The sequence below is a fragment of the Microcaecilia unicolor genome, chromosome 2, assembly GCF_901765095.1.
Source record: "Microcaecilia unicolor chromosome 2, aMicUni1.1, whole genome shotgun sequence".
Taxonomy (NCBI): domain Eukaryota; kingdom Metazoa; phylum Chordata; class Amphibia; order Gymnophiona; family Siphonopidae; genus Microcaecilia; species Microcaecilia unicolor.
In genome coordinates, this window is record NC_044032.1 from 351,377,060 (window position 1) to 351,401,551 (window position 24,492).

General features: G+C 40.7%; 1 protein-coding gene across 3 annotated transcripts in view; it reads left to right on the forward strand.

The window, feature by feature from the left end:
* PIGG (phosphatidylinositol glycan anchor biosynthesis class G) overlaps positions 1–24,492 on the forward strand; it is a 207,083-nt gene that overhangs the window by 14,519 nt on the left and 168,072 nt on the right. For all 3 annotated transcript variants that reach the window (XM_030194469.1, XM_030194470.1, XM_030194471.1), the window contains exons 3-5: positions 5,160–5,369; positions 13,086–13,274; positions 16,802–16,943. In XM_030194469.1, coding sequence (XP_030050329.1) covers positions 5,160–5,369; positions 13,086–13,274; positions 16,802–16,943 — 541 coding nt within the window. The remainder of the gene's footprint in view (positions 1–5,159; positions 5,370–13,085; positions 13,275–16,801; positions 16,944–24,492) is intronic.

A 24,492-nucleotide genomic window follows, 5' to 3' on the forward strand; every position in this document is an offset into this window, starting at 1 on the left:
ACTCTATTCCAAAAGTACTCCAATGTTTCTTAACAACAATTTTTAATGAGTAGTAATATATGCACATATACTATCCACAACCTAATTTGATTTCCTTGGAACTCACTCTTACAAGCCTTTCACACTGTCATCCACACCGGAACCTGCAACATCAACGCAACATCCACATAATTCAACATTTCATTGAAACTTTGCAGTGTTTATATCAACAGTTCAACTTCAATATATACATTGAATTTTTAATGATGTTATCAATAGAAATCAAACAAAATAAAACATGGAAAAGAAAATAAGATGATACCTTTTTTATTGGACATAACTTAATACATTTCTTGATTAGCTTTCGAAGGTTGCCCTTCGTCAGATCGGAAATATGCAAATGTGCTAGCTGACAGTGTATATAAGTGAAAACATTCAAGCATTTCTATGACAGTCTGACAGGGTGGGAGGATGGGGGTGGGTAGGAGGTATGCATGGGGACATCAAAGCATATCATTGATATTCTAACAGGATGGGTGTGGATAGGTGAGGGGTGGGGTGATCAACAGGGACATACAGCTTTATGGTTTATAATGGGCTAGGAACCCCAGATCCTTGTTAAGTCCTTTCTGTTGGGTGTTAAAATATTCAATCATTCTGACTTCAAAGGTCTTACTTTCTTGTATGGTTTTAAAGTTACCTTTCAGGATTCTCACTGTGAAGTCACTGGTACAGTGTCCTGGTCCTGTAAAATGTTGACCAACAGGTGTGGGAACCCTACTGGCACCAGCATTGTTCATGTGATGTCTATGTAAATTGAATCTTGTCTTAAGCATCAGGCCTGTTTCTCCAATATAGCATCCTTTGTTACATTTTTTACACTGAATGATATATACCACATTGGAAGATGAGCAAGTGAAAGATCCCTTTATGTTGAATATCTTTCCTTTGTGGATGACTTTGGGGTCCTGTGAAATATTTTGGCATAGTTTGCAACTGAATAAATTACAGGGAAGTATGCCCTTCTGTTCCTTTTCAGTCTGTGATGGAAGTTTACTTCTGATTAGCTTGTGTTTTAAGTTGGGTGGCTGTCGGAAGGCCAGTACTGGTGGGGATGGGAATATCTCTTTCAGTAATTCATCCTCCTGGAGTATAGGTTGTAGATCTCTTATGATTTTCCTCAGTTTTTCCAGCTCTGGATTGTATGTCACTACAAGGGGGATTCTGTCTGTGGATTTTTTTCTCCTTGTACTGTGCGTTCTACTTTGTGCTCCATTCCACTGGAATTCCCTTCCTCGAGAAATCAGGGCTGAGTCTGCCTTTAAAAAATTTAAATCAGCCATAAATACTTGGCTGTTTCATAAGGCCTATAATATTCCATGAAATGTTCTTTGCTGAAGGCTCGACTTCTCTTCCTGTTGTCCCTTTTTACCACTCCCTCTTCTCATCTCTCAAATACCCTTCCATTTCAAGTAAAGTATGTATCTGCCCTCCCCCTTACACGTGTGTAACCTTCTCTTAGGTTTCGCTTTATTTTGTATGAATGGATGTTTGTGTACTTTCCTGTCAGCAATTGTAGTTCCTTTCCTATATTTCTGAAATTTGTTACTATTGTACACCGCCTAGATCTACCTGCTAGTTTAAAACGGTATAGCAACTTTTCCTAAAGAAAGAAAAGCAAATCTTCTCCCCAGTCCCAGGTCTATGATAATCTGAACAGGTTTCCCTCAAGGGCCTGCCTGTGCTTTGCACCATCCATCCTTCCCGTGATCTTCACAGGTCTAGATGAAAAATGTATATGTCAGTTTGTAGTTTTGAAACGTATGTTTAATTTTTGCAACATCTGGAAGAGTTTAAAATTTTTTTAAAAACAAGAGAGGAGCTATCCCCTATATTGAGAGAGCTACACTGGCATCTGTCTTTTGTCAACTTAATTTTTATTCAGAAAACTGCATACAGTATAAAACATATCAAATTAAGGGGTAATTATCAATGTGGGCTTGTGCTAATATAGAACAACTAACTATCACTATCAAAGATGGACCCTTAAGAGGATTGAATTTTTAGCCACAGTGCAATACCAGCTGCTGTTTTACATTTGAATCTAAAAAAACAAACATAAGGACATAACAACATAACAGTTGTCCTACTGGGTCAGAACAAGCTTTTATCTAGCCCAGTATCATGTTTCCAACAGTGGCCAGTCCATGTCACAAGTACTGCTACTAATTATCATTTCTATAGCACTACCTGTTCCCAAAAATGGCTTTTCCCAGGTTTCCCTTAATAAGGATTTATGGATTTTTCCTCCAGGAATTTGTCCAAACCTTTTTAAACCCAGCTACTGGTTTTACCACTTGCTTTGGCAGGGAATTCCAGAGCGTAACTATACATCTAGTGAAAAAATATTTTCTCAATTAGTTTTAAATGTGCAATATGTAACTTCATAGAGTGTCCTCTAATCTTCCTGTTTTTTGAAAGAGTACACAATTGATCCACATTTAATCATTCCACTCCATTCAAGATTTCATAGACCTCTATCATACCTCCCTTCAACTGTCTCTTCTCTAAGCTGAAGAGTCCTAACCTCTTTAGCCTTTCCTTATTGTACACTACTTCAATTGTTTTGTTAACTTGTAAGCAGTAGATAAAAATGTAAAAAAAAAAAAAATGATAGTCATTCAGTCCCCTTAATCATTTTGGTTGCCCTTCTCTGTACCTTTTCTAATTGCACTATTTCTTTTTGGAGATGCAGTGAGCAGAATTTCACACAATATTCAAGGTGTGGTCTCACCATGGTGCAATACAGAGGCAGTACGATATTCTTTGTTTTATTTTCTATTCCTTTCCTAAAAAATCCCAACATTTTTTTTGGCCACTACCACACACTGAACAGAAGATCAAAATGTCCATGATGACACCTAAATCTTTTTGCTTGGTGATAACTCCTAATATGGAACCTAGTATCATGTCGCTATAATTTGGGTTATTTATTCTTCTTATCTGTCCCCAAGTGTGCATATTTAAAACACAATGGCTGTAACAGCATTTTGATAGTACGGTCATAGAGGTGGCAAGTAGGCACAACACTATAACAGAAGGGAAAAGATTTTATAAAATATGTCGTCGTCCCCCCCCCCCTCCCCAATTTATGTCCAGTCACCTGTTGAGGGTATTTTAATGTGCTTTCCCTCATTCACCATCTTACCAGTCAGACATTAATTAAGGTTCAGTTTTGTAGGTTGCTTGGGAGAATCCCAACTTGAACCCATTCCCAGCATACAATACTCATAACTCCTAGTCCAGGATTCCTATACAAGCTTCAATCTGCCTAAATCTTCCCTCAGAATTTTTTTAAGACAACCACAGTCTCACAATATATGTTTAAATGTGCTGCCTTCAGCACAGCCTGTCCAATTTATATTATTTTCAGTGTATTGCATGTCGAGGGGACTAGGCCGTCTACGAAGGGCCATTTTTGATGATATGAGCCTGACTAAGTGCTAAAATAGTCACAGGAGACATTCTCAATTATTTCTTCCCTGAAAGAGCTGAAGTTTATGAAATCTTGAACAAAGACTTGAGATCTAAAGATAATATGACTTTTAGAAATGTTGTTAAAACCTGGATATTTATGTCTCATTATTTATGTCAACTGTGAACTTTGGACCTGGAGTATAAGTTTCAGAATGAGGGCTAAAAGTAGGTAATGGAGAATTTGGAAACTTTGTGTAGTGTAATTAATGGCCAGGGTGGGTGTTGTATTGTTAAAATGAGGTTTTTGTTATTTTGGCACTTTTGGCTGGGAATTTTATTATGTATTATTTTAAAAACTAGTAAACTGTGAGCCATGAAACGGGCGCTAGCAAGGTTTACCTGCGGTAGCGTCGGGAGGGCGCAGGACGGCAGCGTGGCAGCGTGGGGAAGGTGCAGGCGGGTAGTTTTGTTTTGGCGGGCGGCAGCTTCGGGTTCCTGGCGGCTCACGTGTTCGGACGGCACTCCTCCCCCTGCGTAGCTCGGTTTTTGTTGCTGTGTGTCGGGGGGGGTGGAGGCCCTGCGTAGTCCGCTGTTTCTCGCAGTGCGTCGGGGGGGGGGTAGTGTCGGAGGGTGGTGGAACCGGCGATTGGCTGAGTGTCATAGCCCCGCCCTCCACGTCATCACGTTGCGAGGGCGGGGCATACACTCATGGGATCTTGCAACTACAAATTTGCATTTAGAATGTTGGGGTTGTGAATTATGTGTGGATGGGGCGTGGGCTGAGGGCGGGTCTATGAGTGAGAGTGAGTGGTGCTGACAGCCTAGAAGACTACAGGGCTTCAGTGTTTCCCTGCCACACAGTGAGGTTCTGAACGTTGGAGGTGAGAATTATTTATATAGATTAGTGTGGGATGTTATATTTTTGTCTTGGCTTTTGTGAATGTTTTAGTATATTCTGTTTCTATGTTTGTTATAACTGTAGTGTTTCTGTATTTATTTTTTGAGATACAAGTTTGGACTGGCATAGTAATAAAGTAAGGGTAAACATTTTGAAACATCTCAAAATGTGCAGAATTTAAATTCAAGCTAATGTTAAACAGTGATTTTAGGAAACTAATTCTTTGGAGAAAAGGCCTGCTCAAAGTAAGCTATACAAACTGATTTAACTGCATTTTGCACTCTGATCCTAGTGCTGTTTGTAGCTTAAATGCTTAGATTTTTATGACATACTTTGAATATTTACTGCTTCTTGATTTTAAATCACAACAAGGGCGATGGAAAAAAAGGGGGAGGGACAGCGAATGATGTAGAAAATTACGCTTTAGTGAACATCCAGGACTTGACTCAAGGTTTTTTTTAGCAGTTTGTACTTATCTGAGTTCAAGCAACTTTGACGGTGCTTTTATACACTATTTACAAGGACCTATCCTTGTCTCAAACATTGAACATAACAACTTTTTGTCTAGTTGTAACAACATACACCCAATTCAAGTGACTCATGAAGAAGGCCCTTGTGGGCCGAAACACGGCTCGTGTCGAGTCCTGGATGTTCAATAAAGTGTAATTTTCTACATCATTCGCTGTCCCTCCCCCCCTTTTCTTTCGTCGCCCCTGTGACTGTTTTGTTTGTACTGCTACGAGGGTTTCTGTTCTTCTGTACTTTGGTTGTGTCTTCATTTTAAGTGTCGTAACTGCTTTAACAGGCTCTCACGACTGGAAGTATACCTGGATTTATTGATGTTATCATGAATTTGAATTCCCCAGCGTTGCTGGAAGATAACTTGATATGGCAAGCAAAAACAGCAGGAAAAAGAATAATTTTTTATGGAGATGACACCTGGGTTAGACTGTTTCCAAAGCACTTTGTGGAGTATGATGGCACTACATCTTTTTTTGTTTCAGACTTCACAGAGGTAAGTTTCTTTACCTGTATCTCAGTGTCCATCAAATGCAGACATAAAATTTCCAGACTTTGAGGCGTATTTTCAAAGCATTTAGACTTACAATGTACTCTTCTTTGTCTGCTTGGAACACACAAGTACTAGAAAATGAATCATAGCAACCTGAACAGTGTACAGTCACCTCAAAATTCAAATCAGAATGTTTCTATGGAAAATAATTTGCTGTATTTATTACTTACTGCCTTTTTGAAGAAATTCACTCAAGGAGATTTACAGCAAGAGTAACAATAGACAATTTAAAATTGTAGATTCCTATTTCTAAAGTAGGTTAAGGTTTTGTACTTAACACATGCTAACTATAAAAATTTCTCAGAGAAAAACATAATAACAAGTTCTCACAGATGCAATGTTCTGCCCAGGACTTTCTGAATGGTTGTGCCACCTAGCTGATTTTACTGATCGCCTTTCTAACTTAATCTGATGAAATGACATGGTAAAACCAGAGAGACCAAGTCATACGTAACTCTCCCTCTCCATTCTCCCCCTGCCTGCAGTTTTCAACTCTCCCTGCCCTCCCCTCTACTCACGATCCAGCATCTCCCCCTCTGTTAAGCCCCCCCCCCCAGTCTACTTTAAAACTTGTCTTTATTTCTGTAGATTGTTGCCTGTGACCGCAATTCACACTTGCTACATGCAGCCTTACACAACTGCCTGTTTCCATGCAGGTTTTACTGTCGGCCTGCGCTAATATCTTGTGTGGTAAAAAAAAAAAAAGCAGCCAGCATGATAAAAAAAACATTTTTTGAACATGTTAGCTGCCTAACATGGGAGTGGGCAGTAGTTGGGCGAAATGTGAGTGTCTTGGAGGAAAGACTGGCTGTTAGAGCTAGTGAGCTGGTTGGTACCGCTTGCTAGCAGTCATAACTGCAGATGGAGGTGCTGCAGTGCTCCCCATGATGGCACAAGCCCTGCCTCTAGATGCCAAACCCTTTCTCCTCCCAGAGGTTCCTTCCTCCCCACCTCGGGATCTACCCAGTGGTCCCAAGCGGTGGTCCCACCTGAGCCCTGGCCATGATCCAAAATGGCCACTATGCCCCTTAGGAGATGTTAGCGCTGGGGGGGGGGGGGGGATGTTATCATTCCATATAAGGAGAATAATCTAATAAATTATCGCTAAAGGACATGATGGTCATTCTAGATCTTGGCCGAGGCCTGGGAGCAGAGAGGTACTGCTCCTGCCCAGTACCACTGCCGTACAGAAGAGAACTCCCATGGTGGTGGGGGGGGGGGTTAGTGGGTAGGGTTTGTGTAATCAGGGAGGAGGGATCAGAGATTTGGGGACGTTGTGTTGGGAGGAGGCAGTGTACCACTGCAACGTGCAACAGTTCAAGTGAGCGTGCATTGTGTTACTTGTAGTATAATGTGGATCCCATGTTTTAACTGTCTGCATTTACCTCACAGGGTGGGGCTCCCCACACTCCCGCACTTACTACATATTAATTTTTGTTGTTTACATGCAGTAGTGCAAAACATACTGAACTTTACTGGTAGAAGAGCCCCTAAAATTCTGTATATTTGCAGAGATAGAAGAATTAGTTTTATAAATAACAGAAACATTTTATAACACTGTGCCGTACTCCCCTACCTGGCTACTCTTTCATGTCTCTCAGCTGGCACAAATATCTGGGAAGAACACTGTAAAGCATGTTTTACAGTTGCAAAAGGGCTGTTGTAACTTTTACAGGTGTAAGTCCACTTAGAAGTACTTGTGCCAACAAGGACACTTGCATTTTTATGTAGCCAGTGTACAGGCATTCCTGGGGGTGGCATTTGAATGGAATTGCAAGTTTATGTATTAGTTATTAGGATTTTTTACCGCCTTTTTGAAGGAATTCACTCAAGGCAGTGTACAGCAAGAATAGATCAAACATGAGCAGTAGACAATTACAGCAGCAAAAATATTCAAAAACAATACAAAATATGGCATGGTATACTATTTACAATGTCAACACAATACGTAATAGAACACTATAATTGATAGCAAAGGGCAAAGCAAAGATGTAACACATAGAAGGGCAAGAAAGTAGGAAGAGTCAGAAAGCAAGGTGATTGTCCTGAAGAAAGTTGCACATGAGATCAGAGAAATGGTTAAATATTATCTCAGCTAGGGTAGGAGTGGATAAACATGTCCTGCTGCAGTATATGCAGCCTGAGTACTCGTGTGTGTGAGTGAGACTAAAGAGTTAGTTCTTCCAGTAAAGGCTTGGTTGAAGAGCCAAGTTTTCACCTGCTTCCTGAAGTAGAGATAGTCTTGTGTTAAGCGCAGCCTTTCAGGCAATGCATTCCAGAGTGGGGGGGCTACTCCGGGGAAGGCTAGCTTGCGTGTATCACATCGTGTAATGTCTTTTGGAGAAGGTGTGGTTACTGAAAGTCCTTGGGAGGACCTTAGTGTCCTTGGCGGTATGTGGAGGATCATCCTATTTTTCATGTACTCAGGGCCATTTCCTTTCAGGGCCTTGAAGATCAGACATAGAGTTTTAAATTTAGCCTTCTATTGTTCTGGTAGCCAATGAAGTTTTTGCAAAAATGGTGTGATGTGGTCACGTCGCTTGCAACCTTCTATGAATCTTGCTGCTGCATTCTGAATCAACTGGAGCTGGTGCAGGCCCTTTGTAGTCATACCATTGTATAGTACATTGCAGTAATCCAGTCTTGATGTTTATCATGGCATGTACAACTGGGATAAGATTTACCTTCTCGAGGTAAGGAGAGAGGCAGCGTAGCTGTTGCAAATAGTAGAAGCAGCTCTTGAAAGTTGCTTGGATTTGGGGAATCAATGTAAGTGTTGAATCTAACTGTATTCCAAGGTTCCTGACTTGTGATTTGAGGGGGCATTCATACTTCCCAAAAGGGATTTTGATGTCAGATATGTATCCACTTGTGTTAGGAACCCAGAGAAGCTGAGTTTTACTTGGGTTCAGGCAAAGTTTGTTGTGTTCAGCGCATTCTTGAATTGATGTTAGACAGGTAATCAAGGCTGTAGGTAAGTGAGGTTCAATGGGTATGAGTAGTTGCACATCATCTGCAAAGATGTAGAACGGAGTGTCCATTGACTGAATCAGCTCAGCTAGTGGTTTGAAGTAGATATTGAACAGAATAGATGACAGTATCAATCCTTGTGGTACCCCGCAGGTCAGTGTCCATGGTGGTGATGAGTTGCTGCCAAACGTTTATTTATTTAACACATTTATATCCCACATTTTCCCACTTAGATGCAGGCTCAATGTGGCTTACAGAATACCGTAAAGGTAGGCTCCGGTTCAGTAATACAAATAACATAGTATAGAAGAAAGCATGTAAAAAACATAAGAATAAGCAATGAAGAAATAGAGAGGGGAGGGTAATAAAAGTCTAGTTTGGTCCATATTTAGCTGTGTCGCAGGAAGTAAAAAGTTAACTTGGATCAGGGGGGTAGGCCTTCTTAAACAAGTTGTTTTTCAGTAGTTTCCTGAAGTTAAGATGGTTATGGATAGATCTCACGGTTGTGGGCAAAGCGTTCCACAGATGTGTGCTTATGTAAGAAAAGCTGGATGCACAAGTAGGTTTGTATCTAAGTCCATTGCAGACTGGATAATGCAGATTTAAATAAGTTCGGGATAGGCTGGTACTGTTTCTGGGTGGTAATTTTATGAGATCCAACATGTATCCAGGAACTTCACCGTAAATAATCCTGTGAACAAGAGTACAAACCTTGAAGGCAAATACGTTCCTTGGTGGGGAGCCAGTGTAGTTTTTTGCGAAGGGGTTTGGCACTTTCAAATTTTGGCTTTCCGAATATCAGTCTGGCTGCTATGTTCTGTGCAGTTTGAAGTTTCTTTGTTAGTTGTTCTTTACAACCTGCATAGATTCCATTGCAGTAATCTAAATGGCTTAGTACCAATGACGTTATGGATTGCTGCCTGTCTGATAGGTAGGATCTGAACCAAGCAAGTACTGTGCCATTGATACCTGTTTCTGTCAGTCATGCTACCATGATATCATGATCCATGGTGTCAAAGGCCGCAGAGAAATCAAGCAGTACTAACTTCGAGGTGAATCCCTTGTCTCAATTTCTGTGAAGATCATCTAGTAGGGATACAAGGACCGTTTCTGTTCCATAACCAAGTCTGAATCCAGATTGACATGGATTTAACCAGTTTCTGTTTTCTAACCAGTCATTAAGTTGAACACAGACTGTTTGTTCTATGAGTTTCCCTAGAAACGGGATGTTGGATACTGGCCTGTAATTTTCAAGTTTGTCCTGGTCAAGGTTGTTTTTCTTCAGCAGAGGGCGGACCACTGCCCTTTTTAATGCTGTTGGTAGCTGCCCATTAGAAAGAGAGGTGTTCACAATTTTTGTGGCGCCTTCTATGAGGCCCATACTTGCCTGCTGCACTATCTTTGATGGGCAGGGATCGAGAGAACAGGTAGGTGGTCGAAGGTCTCTTAGGATTTTGTCAAGGCTGTCCTCTGTCATTGGGTTAAAAGTGTCCCATCTGTCTCTGTCAGGAGGGGGCGAGTTTGTGCACCCCTGGTTGACTAGTTGGGGACTGGGTGGGATTGCCAGTGGAGACTTTTAATTTTGTTGGCAAAGTATGCAGCAAAATCATTGCAATTCAGTTTAGACTAGGCAGGCTGGTTCTGTTGTGGGGGCTGCAGTAGGCTGTTTACTATACTGAACAACTGCTTGGTTGAATTGGCAGCCTGTGAAATGCATTGCGAGAAATACTGTTTTTTGGTTGGTGTTAATGCTTGGCGGTACTTTGCCATGTGCTTCCTACAGTTTAGTCTGTCTTCATCCAGATGAAATTTGCGCCATCTCCTTTCCAGTTTTTGTCCTTCGCATTTAAGGATCCGAAGTTCTGGAGAAAACCAAGGTGAGCTTTTGTGAGTGGGGCATAAGACCTTTTTTAGTGGTGCTGTTTTCTCTAAGGTCTTGGCTAAGTGTGTATTCCAGATGTCAACTTGTTCTGACCCTGTTGTTGTCTTTTCATCCACATGTGGATAGTCCAAGGCCTCTAGGACTATTCACATGTGATAGTTTGTTTACGTTTATTATGAAGACTTGATATACCGCATTTTCTAGCTAGCAGGTCAATGCGGTTTACATAACCAAATTAAGGGAGCACCAGTTTAGTCAAAGAAAAGGTCCAACAATTTTACAAAAACAAAAGGGAGACATAATAATATTTATAGCACATGAGGAAGGGAATTTTTCCAGGAGAGCAGTTTGCGACTATGACACCTCAGAGCATGTGCCCAAAATCAGACTCAAAAGAAGTGTCTTCAGTAAGTTTGGTAAAAGATTGTTCTGCACTAAATAAGGAGAAGGGGGAGATCATTCCACAACCATGGCACAAGAAAGAAAAAAGCAGAGTGCCTAGTGGACTCCAAGAGGCTCATTTTCAAAGCACTTAGCCTCCCAAAGTTCCATAGAAACCTATGGAACTTAGCCTCACAAAGTGCTTTGAAAATATGTCTCCAAGTGTACGAAACGTGGCGATGAGAGAACAAGGTGGTAAGCATCTAAAGAGCGTAGTGAATGTGCATGTGTAATTTATAAAATAGGCACATACCAACATAAAAATCATGTAGAAACTTGCAAAACTACAGCTAATGAAATATGACAGAATGTGGTTTTGGAGCAGCTTATTCTGCTTGTAAAATGTTCTTAATTTAAATATAGCAGTGTTAATTTTTGCTTTTTAAACCTCAGGTGTTTGTTCTAGTGCATTCTTACACAGTATGTCAGCTGCCTCAATTTCACATTCCTCCAAATTCTATATATGGCGCCTTAAATTATACACACTAATTTGGCTGCACCGATAATTGATACTTTACCAATTAGTGGCACTAATTAGCTTTAATTAGAATTTACACACATAACTTTCTAGGAGTATTCTATAACGCTGTGCGCGTAAATTCTAATGCGCATAGCCGAAAAGGGGGCATGGAACAGGCGGGTTGTGGGTATTTCAAAAACCTATACACACTATTATGGTATTTAGGCCTGGTTTTAGGTGGCCTAAATGGGTGCGCCTAAATTTTAGTCTCAGGAATGGTTTGTGCACATACTCTATAAACTACGTCTAACTTTAGGTGTACTTTATAGAATCACTCTAACCGCGTTGTTTTTCGGCGCCAATTTGTAAGGTGCCATTTATGGAATTTGGCCCTGTGTGTCATATAGTTGTATTTAACATTATTGCTATCAAAATTTGTAGAAAAAGCAAAGGTAAAAGCCAGAAGGATGCTTGGGTGTTTAGGGAGAGGAATGACAGGCAAAATGAGGTGATAATTCCTCTGTAGAAGTCTTTAGCGAGACCTCATTTAGAATATTGTGTACAATTCTGAAGACTGCACTTTCAAAAAGATATAAACAGAATAGAGTCGGTTCAGCTACTAAAATGGTCAGTGGTGTTCATCATAAAAGCATACAGGGGCAGATTTAAAGATCTCAATATATATATATTTTGGAAGACAGGAGGGAGAGGAGAAATGTTTAAATACCTCTGTGACATTAATGCAGAGGAAGTGAGTCTCTTTCAACTGAAAGAAAACTCTGGAATGAGGGGGTATATGATGAAGGTGAAAGAGGATAGACTGAGGAGTAACCTAGGAAATACTTCTTCTTGAAGAGAGTAGTGAATGCATGGAATGGCCTCTCGGTGGCGGTGGTGGAGATCAAGACTATCTGAATTCAAGAGAGCTTGGGACAAGCACATAGGATTTCTAAGGGAGTGAAAGGGATAGTAGATGGCATGGGTGGGCCATATGGTCTTTATCTGCCTCCATTTTCTATGTTTCTAGGTTGATGCAGTCTTGTCATTGACTCAGAAAACTGATAAAATCTGCTACCACCTTTTACTAAGCTGCACTAAAAAGTGGCCTGTGCTATGAGTAACTTGTGGGTTTCCAGCTTGCTGAGGCCACTTTTAACACAGCTGTAAAATGGCCGCATTTTACATGTTTCCAATAATAGCCATGCACTAATTTTCCCATTAGTGCGTGAGCCCTTGACTACACCTATTTTCTAGGTGATAAGGATTCACAAACTAACCATGCAGTAATCAGCATGCAGCAATGTAGCCGTGCTAATCGATTAGCACTGGGCATGCCTACTCTCCGCTCCCAAACAGACCCCCAGCACTAAAAAAATATATATATTTTTTTCACGTAGGAAGCATGCGCAGATGCCAAAACTATCATGAGATGCTTGAGCGCTCCCCACCGTAGTGGTTTTTAATCCGCCACAGCTTAATAAAATGGGCCCCTATGTGCATGAGATTCTACTGTTAAGTACTCACAATCATGTTAAGTCCTACAGCAGTTGCAGGCAACCGATTTTAGTACAAAAAGAGCATGGTGTATTTTTACCTTGTGTTAATCTGTAAGTTGGTCTGTTGACAAGAACACTAATTTCCCTACTGATTTGCCATGAGAAGCAGACATAGGTAGGGTTTGGAAAGCACATTCTGTTTTAATATTCCTTTCAAATTAATCTGTAAATCTCTTGGCTTCATCTCAGTGAACCCCCATGTGCATTTTAACAGATTCTAAATGAAAATAATGCTAACTGTACTAATGAAAATTGTGATAATCATGCAAATCAGTGTTATCTATGTTGTAACCTAAGCTAATATTTACTGTATCATAACAAAATGCTTTTTAGTGTTATCTTAATTTCAGGTTGATAATAATGTTACTAGACATTTGAATAATGTCTTAAAACGAGAAGACTGGGATATATTAATCGTTCATTACTTGGGATTGGACCATATTGGTCATCTGACTGGACCAAACAGCCCTTTAATTGGACCTAAGCTTTCAGAGATGGATCATATCCTCAAAAAGATTCATACGTCTCTCCTATCAAAGGTAGGTAAAGCTTATTTCTTGGTATTAGGTTTAATGGTTGCAAGATTTGGCAGTTAAGTATCCACATAGGAGGCAGACAACCAGATAATTACATATCATCAAGGATAGCAAGAAAAAAGCATGAGGGCCTCCAGAGTTAGTATGAAAGGACCTTTATTCAAAGACCCAATACATGTTGTGTTTCAGCAAATTCCTGCTTCAGGGTTCTAAAAGTATATCCTGATATAAGCAACAATACAAGGCAAGAAACAGATAAAATTACAGATGCAGATACATTACTGTAAAATTGTGGAGACAGGGATAGAGGAACGTGATTACTTATTAGAGAACATCAGGCTTATTTTCGAAAGAGAAGTGTGCCCATCTTTCGACACAAATCGGGAGATGGGCGTCCTTCTCCCAGGGTCGCCCTAATCGGCATAATCAAAAGCCGATTTTGGGCGTCCCCAACTGCTTTCCGTCGAGGGGACGACCAAAGTTCACGGGGGCATGTCGAAAGCATAGACCGGACTAGGTCATGCCTAACACATGGGAGTCATCGACCGATAATGGAAAAAAGAAGAGCGTCCCTGACGAGCACTTGGACAACTTTACTTGGTCCATTTTTTGTTACGACCAAGCCTCAAAAAGGTGCCCAAACTGACCAGGTGACCACCAGGGGGAATTGGGGATGACCTCCCCTTACATCCCCAGTGGTCACCAACCCCCTCTCACCTTAAAAAAACTTTTTAAATATTTTTTGCCAGCCTCAAATGTCATACCCAGCTCCATGACAGCAGTATGCAGGTCCCTGGAGCAGTTTTAGTGGGTGCAGTGCACTTCAGGCAGGCGGACCCAGGCCCATCCCCCTCTACCTGTTACACTTGTGGTGGTAAATGTGAGCCCTTCCAAAACCCACCAGAAACCCACTGTACCCACATGTAGGTGCCCCCCCCTTCACCCCTTAGGGCTATGGTAGTGGTGTACAGTTGTAGGGAGTGGGTTTGGGGGAGGTTTGGGGGTCTCCACTGCAGTGCCCCCTAGGGTGCCCGGTTGGTGTCCTGGCATGTCACGGGGACCAGTGCACTACGAATGCTGGCTCCTCCCACGACCATATGGCTTGGATTTGGTTGTTTCTGAGATGGGCGTCCTCGGTTTTCATTATCGCCGAAAATCAGGACGACCATCTCTAAGGTCAACTAAATTTTGCGATTTGGGCGTCCCTGATTGTATTATTGAAACGAAAGATGGACGCCCATCTTGTTTCGATAATACAGGTTTCCCCGCCCCTTCGCCGGGATGTCCGAGGACGTCCTCAGGAAAACTTGGGCGTCCCTTTTGATTATGCCCCTCCACGTCACTTCAGGAAAACCAATTAAACCAATTGTTTCAAAACAAAGTCAGACTAATTGCAAATGTGAAATGAGAATAAGAGTGAAAATAAAACTACTATCTTTGGTTTAATCTTTCCTCAAATAGAATATTAAGGATAAAAATCTAAATAATTACTAGCTGTAGTTATCCTCCCAAAGATTCAACAATTTATGGGACAGAATGTGATTTAAAATAATAACAATCTCATGGTGGATAAAAAATAATCAGAAAATCAGGAGACGGCCTACTGCAGAAGTAGAACAGATAACCAAACAGCAGCAACTATCCAAGGAAGGACAAACATAGCAAGAGTTTATCTAAATGTCAACTTTAATAGAAACAGTACCCAATCTGGCCAAGTTTCAGAAAAACCTTTGTCAGGGGTCACATAGTTTTCCACAGAGCTTTTCTATGCAGATGCTGTTTTGGCTGCATTCTGTGCTTTTGACATTGGACCTAGTTTTTCTTTTAAACACAGGGATTGCAGTACATGCTTTGAATCTGTGAATGTATTGTGGAAATCTGTGTGACCCCTGACAAAGGTTTTTCCGAAACTTGACCAGGTTGGGTCCTGTTTTCATTAAAGTTGATATTTGGGTAAACTCTTGATGTGTTTGTCTTTCCTTGGATCGCTGCTGCTGTTTGGTTATCGGATAAAAAATAATCAAGTTCACACAGTCAAAAAAAACTTCAACGAAAATCTGCACCAAAATTCTAAATATTCAACATGTGGATTCACTCGGAAGAGGGAACCATTTGACCTGCACACACCAAAAAACTGGAGAAGAAAGACCTCCGTGTTACCACTCAAGCCACCAAAGGTTTAAGGCATTGAGCACAGCACACCATCACAGGTCAGAAAAAACTCTACTTACTATAGTGTACATTGATTTATTCAATTCCCAAACAAAGTAAAAAACCACATGTGCATCCACAGGTTAGAAAAAAACAAATCACAGTCACTGTAATTCACCTGTTTGGAATTACAGTGACTGTGATTTGTTTTTTCTAACTTGTGGATGCATATGTGGTTTTTTACTTTGTTTGGGAATTGAATAAATCAATGTACACTATAGTAAGTAGAGTTTTTTCTGACCTGTGATGGTGTGCTGTGCTCAATGCCTTAAACCTTTGGTGGCTTGAGTGATAACACGGAGGTCTTTCTTCTCCAGTTTTTTGGTGTGTGCAGGTCAAATGGTTCCCTCTTCCAAGTGAATCCATATGTTGAATATTTAGTTTTTTGGTGTAGATTTTCGGATAAAAAATAAAAACAATCTTGTGGTGACTGAAGAATACCAAGTGACGGAGAAATCCACTTTTTAATTACAACCTGTCCATAAGATATAAAATGCTAAAATACACACAAGTGATAAAAATATAGACATCTCTATTTTAGGGTTGTATGTGCATACACAAGTTAATCTTTTAAAGAATTGCTTACCATTTCAGGAAAATTAAGTACTCATAAAAGCTAAAAAAAAAAAAAAAAGTGACATAGTACATAGCAGGGTATAGCTGTAATGTGCAGTGTCCGCTCAATCTAAATGAATAAAATGTAATGTTAAATCTACTTACAATAGATTAGGGTGAGTAGATGAAAAACTATACTGTAGGGTGAATAATATACTGTACCAAAAAATGGTGCACTTACTTGAGCTACATGAAAAACCAGTGTGTAAGTAGCTTGAAAACCTGAAAAAGTGAAATAAAAACCTTGTATTGTAAATTTTAGTAAATATATAATCCAACCTTACATTACATACAGAAATCTTATGATTTAGCTATTTACTTCTGGTTTTAAGTCTATTGTGACCCAATTGAAATTTGTAAAGCTGTGGGCTATGGGAAGGGGGGGCTGGGTTTGGGAAAGGCAAGAGAGAGATGCTGGAGAGGAGGGAGCAAGAGAGGGAGCAACGTTTGACCTTGAAGTGGAGGGGAGGGAGAGAGATGGAGCAATGTTGGACCCAGCCTTGATTTATACATGAGTCACAGCATTTGTGGCCATGTTTAGTCTTACAACTGCCCTCGACTTATACATGACATCGACTTATAGATGAATATATACGATTGTTAAAAAAGGGTGAAGGAGCTCCCTGGTATACTTGATACGTGACTACTTAGCACTGAAAATGTGTTGAAACAGCCATTGATTTTTATGTTCTTGCATATTACAGGAAAGTGACAATGTGCTTCCCAGTTTACTTGTTTTGTGTGGCGACCATGGCATGACCGAAGCAGGGGGTCATGGGGGCTCCTCTGATGATGAAGTGCATACACCATTGGTTTTTGTCAGTTCAGTATTTGACAAGAAAGAAGGTAAAAGATTTAAGAGGTTTTTAAAAATCTTTTTAATGCTTTCTGCATTGATGTGTATAAATGCATAGCAAACTAATATGTGTGACATAAGTTATTAGTTGTGAAATAGTGTTTAATAGTATTATGTGGTCCTTCAGATGTAGCCCTCTTCATAATTGTTTCTATCTGCCAAAATGTTGTAGCAGGTTGGGTGTTATCCGCCAACAGGAAGGGTCCATGCAGCAGTCCCCTGGGCTGGTTTAGCAGAACAAGTAGAGAATCATTCTTCTCACAGGATGGGCCCTCAACCACAGGTTGCCCCATTAGGCCTACGATGAAAACGCACTTCCTTCCCTGCAAGGTCCTGATTCTTGGTACTCTTCTCACTCAGGGTGAACAAACAGGCACATAAATTAGAGTACCAGACATGCTGTGTATTCGTGGAGAAAGTTTGCATTAGTGTACCTCCGGTCTGGATTGCTCTTAGAAATATTTATTATCTAAGGGTTTGAGTAACACACACAGTATATGCAAATGACTACAAATATAACCCAATTTTCTGGTGCCCAGCTCAGTCTAGGGCTTCTCAGAGCTCTGCCATTCTCATCCAAACATAGAGAAATAAAGTCCTTACTGTTGTTGTACTCTGCTGGGGCACAATATACTCTCCTCACTTCTTATTGTTCTTTGGGGGGTCTTCCTGACTGTGAGTAGTCCTGAGACTCCTGACAGCACCTACCCTTGGGATAGTTTTCTTCACCCACTAGGAACTATCTCCCGCCCACATAACTGTAACCAATGAAGTAGAAAGTAAGTCCTTATCTACAGCTGGGATTCAGTCTGTTCCCTTCAAATTTCCATACCTTGTGGTTCCACTAGAGTTCCTTCATCAATGCAGTCCATGTATTCTGAATCAGACAACAGCTGATCCCCAGGTTCCTCAAGCAATGCTATTTCCATACTCTCTTCAGGCTGTTCAGGGGAAATGGCTCCAGATTGCCCTCCTCTGGGTGAAGGCTTTTTTCACAAGGTGCTTATGGGCATCCCTCCCCCTTCCAGCTTCGCTTTGGTTCTAGCACATATCGCTTGGTAACCCAGTGAAACTGGGACTCATCTGAACTCTACCCTCTTCAAGAAGACTGACAGCTGTACTTCCTTGGAGTCCTGATTTTCTGCCCCATAATCTTTCCCTGAGGGCAAGGCAGTATTTTGATCTTTCTTGCATTTTGGCCTGTGTTTGGGGCTAAGTAGTTCACTCCCTACTCTGGAAGTTACCCCTCTTGTTATTACAATGTGTTGCTGTGATTATTAGTGGAGAAACTACTGTACTGAGTTCATTTATGTTTACCTGATAATTGTATTTCCTTGAGGCCTGCAAGGCTAGCCTAGACAAATCCATTATGTCTCTGTTGCCTGCAGATGGAGACAAAGCTAAACTGTTTGGCTTGTGTATACAGTCTGGTGCAGCTGGGATGTTGGTCGCTTTTCTTGAGTCAAAGCTGAGCACATTTGGCCCTGTTCTCTTAAGCAGCGCCTTCCTCTAAAGCAGATTCTTACTGAGCAACAATTTTACCGGAAAAGCAACTTATACCTCATGTGCCCATCATAATCTAGGCTGAGCCACTTTAGATTTCTATTGTCTAGTACTTCTGAACCCCATGAGCCTTCAGTATGTGATGCTAGATTGGTCTGACAGGATTAAAGGAAAGGCTGTTACTAGGTAAGCATAATTGAACCTTTCTTTTCATTCTTGTCAGTCCAGACAAATGAGATGTACTAAAGCTTTTTTCTAGGCCAGACAGGAGAATACCATAGCTGCTTTTAAACTGTTATGCCTGGTGCAGCTTCCTTGTTATTTCTAAGCACGTACAGCAGTTTTGCTCCTGAGTGCTGTGATGAGCCAGTGGCCACTTTGTAAGTGTTTTCCAGCATACTGTCTTCTATGTTGCTAAGTAGAATTGAGTCAGGTTGCCTGGACAGAACAGCTCTTCTAGAGCCAAGAACTTAGTGTAAAGTTCTAAGCATACATGACCACTCCTGCACATAGTCTTGTGCTCATCAGTTTTTCTCCTTATCTGAATGGACGCGGAACAAAGTTATCTCAATAAAATTATCTATCTTCAGATTTTTTTTCTCATTCATTCATTCTTTTCTTACTTTTCTTTTATTTCTCAAAACAAAACCAAATCATGTCAACAGACTCCATGGTTCGCTCCTGTCCTCAGTGTGCGAGATGTTCCAGAGCACAGACATTCATGTGGTCTGTTTCCAATGTTTTGGTGCCGGACATGGCATGAACCTCTGTGTTTTCTGTACCACTGTGTCCTCTTAGTTTCCATAGAGACTGTCTTGTTCAGTTTTGAATCTATATAGAGACAAACTTGCTAAGTTCCTCGTCAACAAGCAATGATATGAGAGAAGAGCATCTGCACAGAGCTTGTCTGACTACTCTTTGACTGGTCTTCCTCTTCTGTGAATTTCTTACCACCTGCATGCATATTGGCCCTTGAGGTCCAGCCATACAGGAGTAAAGTTTAGGGTCTGCTTCACAATGGTCTAGCTCCTCAGAGTTTCTCAGGCCTGAAATGCTTTCATCATCTTGTTGCTCAGGCCTGAGGAAGAGGTATCCCACATTGGGGCCTCAATAGTGCAGACTATACATTGTAAAACAAATACTAAAATAATACAATAAGGTAAGCATTAAATTGATGAGAGTTTAAATTATATATAGGGTGAGGTAAAAAAAATTAACCCCTAGAGTTTTTTTTGCTGTTTTCTCAGCAACCGCTTGGAATTTCAGTGTGAAATTTTATAGCTTTATTTGTTACTATCTACGTTTATGTGTCAAGTGGAATGAGATTATCTTTAAACTTAGCAAAGTTATAAACTTTTTAGTGTGTTCATCCAGTGATTTTCATGTTCAAAAATGTTCACACTGTAAAACTACCATTATTTGGGGAAAAACCCCCAATTATTGTCACTAATTGGCCTTAATTTAAATTTACACGCGCATTTTAGTCGTGCGTCTCTGAAAAGGGGGAGTGGCCATGGGAGGATCAAGGGCATTCCTAGAACTTATGCACACTGTTATAGAAGTACATATGTATTGCCATACTGGGACAGACCAAAGGTCCATCAAGCCCAGCATCCTGTTTCCAACAGTGGCCAATCCAGCTCACAAATACATGGCAAGATCCCAATAAAAGTACAAAACATTTTATGCTGCTTATCCCAGAAATATTTTCCCCAAGTCCAATTTAATATTGGTCTATGGACTTTTACTTTAGGAAGCCGTCCAAACCTTTTTTGAACTCTTCTAAGCTAACAGCCTTTATCACATTTTCTGGCAACAAATTCCAGAGTTGAATTACATGTTCTCCGAATCCTGTTTTTGTTTTGAATTGTACACTGCTCAGAGTCTTTTGCAAGGTCACTGTTTGAACCACTGGAGTCTGCTTCAACCACTGCAGTCAGGGCCGTGCCGATACGGTAAGCGGGGTAAGCACCGCAGGGGGTGCCGACCTCTGGAGGGCGCTGCCGCGGTGCTTACCCTCGCCGCTTACCCTCGCTCCGCGCCGCCGAGGCCTTTATATCTTTTACCTCCGGTCGTAGCAGCGTCCGTGAAAGCACTGCCGATGTCTCCCTTCCCTTCGCGCTCGTTGGTTCCCTCAGTGTCCCGCCTTCTGTTGTCAGAAGAGGGAACTGAGGGAACCAACGAGCGCGAAGGGAAGGGCGACGTCGGCAGCGCTTTCACTGACGCTGCTGCGACCAGAGGTAAAAGATTTAAAGGCCCCAGGGCGCGGAGCTGAGGGAAGGGAAGGGCAGAGAGGCATGGATGGGAGGGCAGGGCCCAGGGAGAGGACAAATTGCTGGAAATGGAGGGGAGGGGAGAGAGGAGGATTGCTGGCTATAGATGGAGGAGGGAAGGGCAGAGAGGGGCAAGGATGGGCATGGATGGGAGGGCAGGACCCAGGGAGAGAGGAGAAATTGCTGGAAATGGATATAGAGCAAGAAATGAAGAAGAAAGGAGGAAAGTAAAGAAATAAATGGAAAGGAAGCCGTGGAAACGGAGTTAAGAGGACAGATAGCAGCAGAATCAGATACTGGGCCAGCATGATCGGAAAAAGAAAGTCACCAGACAACAAAGGTAGAAAAAATCATTTTATTTTCATTTTAGCGTTTGGAATATGTCCACTTTGAGAATTTACATCTGCTATCTTATTTTGCAATGTATAGCAATTTGTTTCTAAGAATATTGCTGACAATTCCTTTCAGTGTGGCAAGTGGTGAGCGATCATTTTCACGGTTAAAAATCATAAAAATTTATTTGTGATCTATTTGTTGAGCAATCCCACAAAGATGCACTCCATCTTTCAGCTCCTATTTCTTTTGCATCTTGTGCCACACGGGGGGGGGGGGGGGGCAACTGATAGTCTGCAGGGGGGCGCCAGAAACCCTAGGCACGGCCCTGACTGCAGTCTCCTGGTAGTTTTTGCCTCAGATACTAGAATAAGTCGACTTAGATGCATGCAGTTACACACACGTTGTGAGCATTAGTGCAGTATGTGCTATTGTATAAGACAGTGCGTATGTGCTGTAGCATGTAACTGCAGGGGGCTATATATGGGGGTGGAGCATGAGAGGTGCTTGGGCGTGTCTCTAACTTTCATGCATAAATTATACAATACTCTTAGGTGTGCCCATTTATGTCGGACATAAATCTGTGCCAGTGTGAGTTTATACTAATATTCTATAGTATTTGGGGCTTCAGATGCCATTATAGAATAGATGCTCCCCTTGCTGCATTGGGGTGCAGCGCTGCGTACGTCGAGTAGCGCTATAAAAATGATAAATAGTAGTAAGTAGTCACATAACTCTAACCTCTTGGACCTTTCCTCATAGGGGAACCGTTCTATCCTCTTAATCATTATGGTTACCCCTCTTTGTATCTTCTTTTTTTTTTAATTCCACTACATCTTTTTTGAGTTGCAGCACCCATAATTGCAAAAATATTCAAGATGCAGTCACACCATGGAGCAGTGTAGAGGCATTGTGATCATTTTTGTTTATTCTTTTTCTAGTACTTCCTAAAATTCTGTTGGCTTTGCAAACTGACCCAAGGTTTTGAATGCATTGTTCATAATGATGCAGTAGCAAAAGGCCAAAACACAGTATTTCTTGATAAATGGGAGATATGTTAAGCCAGAACATAATACTATATTAGTTTTGGTCAAGAAATACATCATGGGAATTTTTTCAAAGAATTCAGTTTTTTCAACTTTTCTCATATTTACATTATCAACAGTTACTATGTTTTGGCTTTTCAGAGCAATATAGATCCCCAAGCCACTCCACTGTTTGACTTTCTATACTGAGAAGACTGACTGACCATTTATTCTTAGTCTGTTTCTTGTCCCATGACTTTTACATTTTATCAGGATCCTATTACGAGGGACTTTATCAAATGCTCTCTGAAAATTCAAATACACCTGATGTAAAATTTTAATGAGTGCATCTGCTTCTTTAATTTTTTAGAACAATTTTCCTCTTTTTGAAAGTTAAATGCTAGTGCAACATTTTTTGTTAGTGTTCTCCATCTAGTTATTAAGTTTTATCAAGTTATGAACACTATTGCCAAGTTGCCCTAATACAGTTACCTCACACACCAAATCCTGTGTTCCACTGAGGGCTAGGTCTAAAATAGCTGTCTCTGATGCATTCATTTATTTCACCTAGAAACTTTATTTTCCCAATCGATATTAGGGTAATTGAAATCTCCCATTATTGTTGTGTTGTCAAATTTGTTAGCTTCCATAATTCCTGTTGGCGTTTCATCATCTCTCTGTTGATAAAGTAAGCCCATGGGACTGCTGGTGGCTGGACGTCAGAGAACTGTGAATTGGTAGTACATAAGTGGAACTGATTAAATTTCAGCACACAAGAATGATGAAAGAGAAAAAAAATGCAGGACCTTTTCACATTGTGGAACTAAATATCTAATCAGCAGAAACGGAAATTCTGACAGCAAACCAGTTTATTAAAAAGCAAGACTAGCAAAATAAATGATGGGCTAATGACATAAATCAGCATAAGATGTTTTAAAAATGATTTAAAAAGACAAAATCGGATAGAATAAAATAATCAGAGTGAACATAAAAAATAGTGGTTTGTGTGTCTTAGGGTCACCTGAAAAGTGAAATCTGGCTGCATATTCATATATTCCATCAGTTGGTGCAGTAAAATGCTACTTGAGGAAGTTTGATGTTAATTGACTGGTTTCAGATTGAATGTTCCAATGATTTAACTAATCAGTATGAGCATGCGTAAATTACCCATACTTTCCTGGAATGTTTTTGGATTAGCGTCACTCATCATGTATACTCGTATTTTGCAAGCCCTGAGGGAGGCATAGAACAGATATTTCTTGTTTGCAAGAGACTAGGCTATGTTATAGGGAATATCTTAAGCCAAAATCTGGCAGGGGACACTGTTTCTATGCATCCTCTGCAGCATGTGGAGCAGGGTTAGCCATATTAATGCACAAAAGTGAGACTTTTGAAGAAGATGGAGGAGTTGTGAGACTGAAGGTGAGATACCTGATATTAAAAGGAACACTTCAGGAAAGGGAACTTGTTCTTGCCTCTATATATGCCCCTACTAAATTATCGAGTAACATCATACAGATTATAAACTGCCATTGGCCCATGTTGGGGATACATTTTATTTTATTTTTTTTTTTTGCATTTGTATCTCACATTTTCCCACCTATTTGCGGGCTCAGGGTGGCTTACAATATATTGTGAATGATGGAAATACAATTTGTTGCATTACGAATATGGGTTACACTGTGAAGAGTTGTGGGAAGACAAAGTCAAAATATCATATGAGGAATAGAACCATGGAATGTAACAATGGAGAGTTGATAGGGTGATAAAACAATAGCAATAGAACATTAGGGTATAACAATTTATCTGTGGGTAGAGTTATAAGTGTGGTGAAAATCCGGGGGAAGAAAACTCAGAAGAGAGTGTTTTGATGCATTTCTATTAGTGTGTATGGACTTCATGTGTTTTGATTCTTGCAATAAATTTTCTCAAAGAGATGAGTCTTCAATAGTTTGTGGAAGTCGATTAGTTCGTAGATGGTTTTCAGGTTGCGTGGTAGTGTATTCCAGAATTGCGTGCTCATATAAGAGAAGGTTGATGCGTGCAGTACTTTGTATTTTATTCCTTTGCACTTAGGGAAGTGGAGATTTAGGAAATTTCGGGATGATCTTTTAGCGTTTCTGGGTGGTAGGTCTATTAAATCAGACATGTATGCAGGGGCTTCACCATGAATGATTTTGTGGACTAAGGTGCATATTTTAAAAGTGATACGTTACTTAAGTGGGAGCCAGTGTAGTTTCTCACGTAAGGGTTTTGCACTTTCGTATTTTGGTTTTCCGAAGATGAGTCTGGCTGCTGTGTTCTGGGCTGTTTGAAGTTTCCTCAGTATTTGTTCTTTGCAGCCTGCGTATAGTGAGTTGCAGTAGTCCAGGTGACTGAGTACGAGTGATTGCACTAGGCCACGG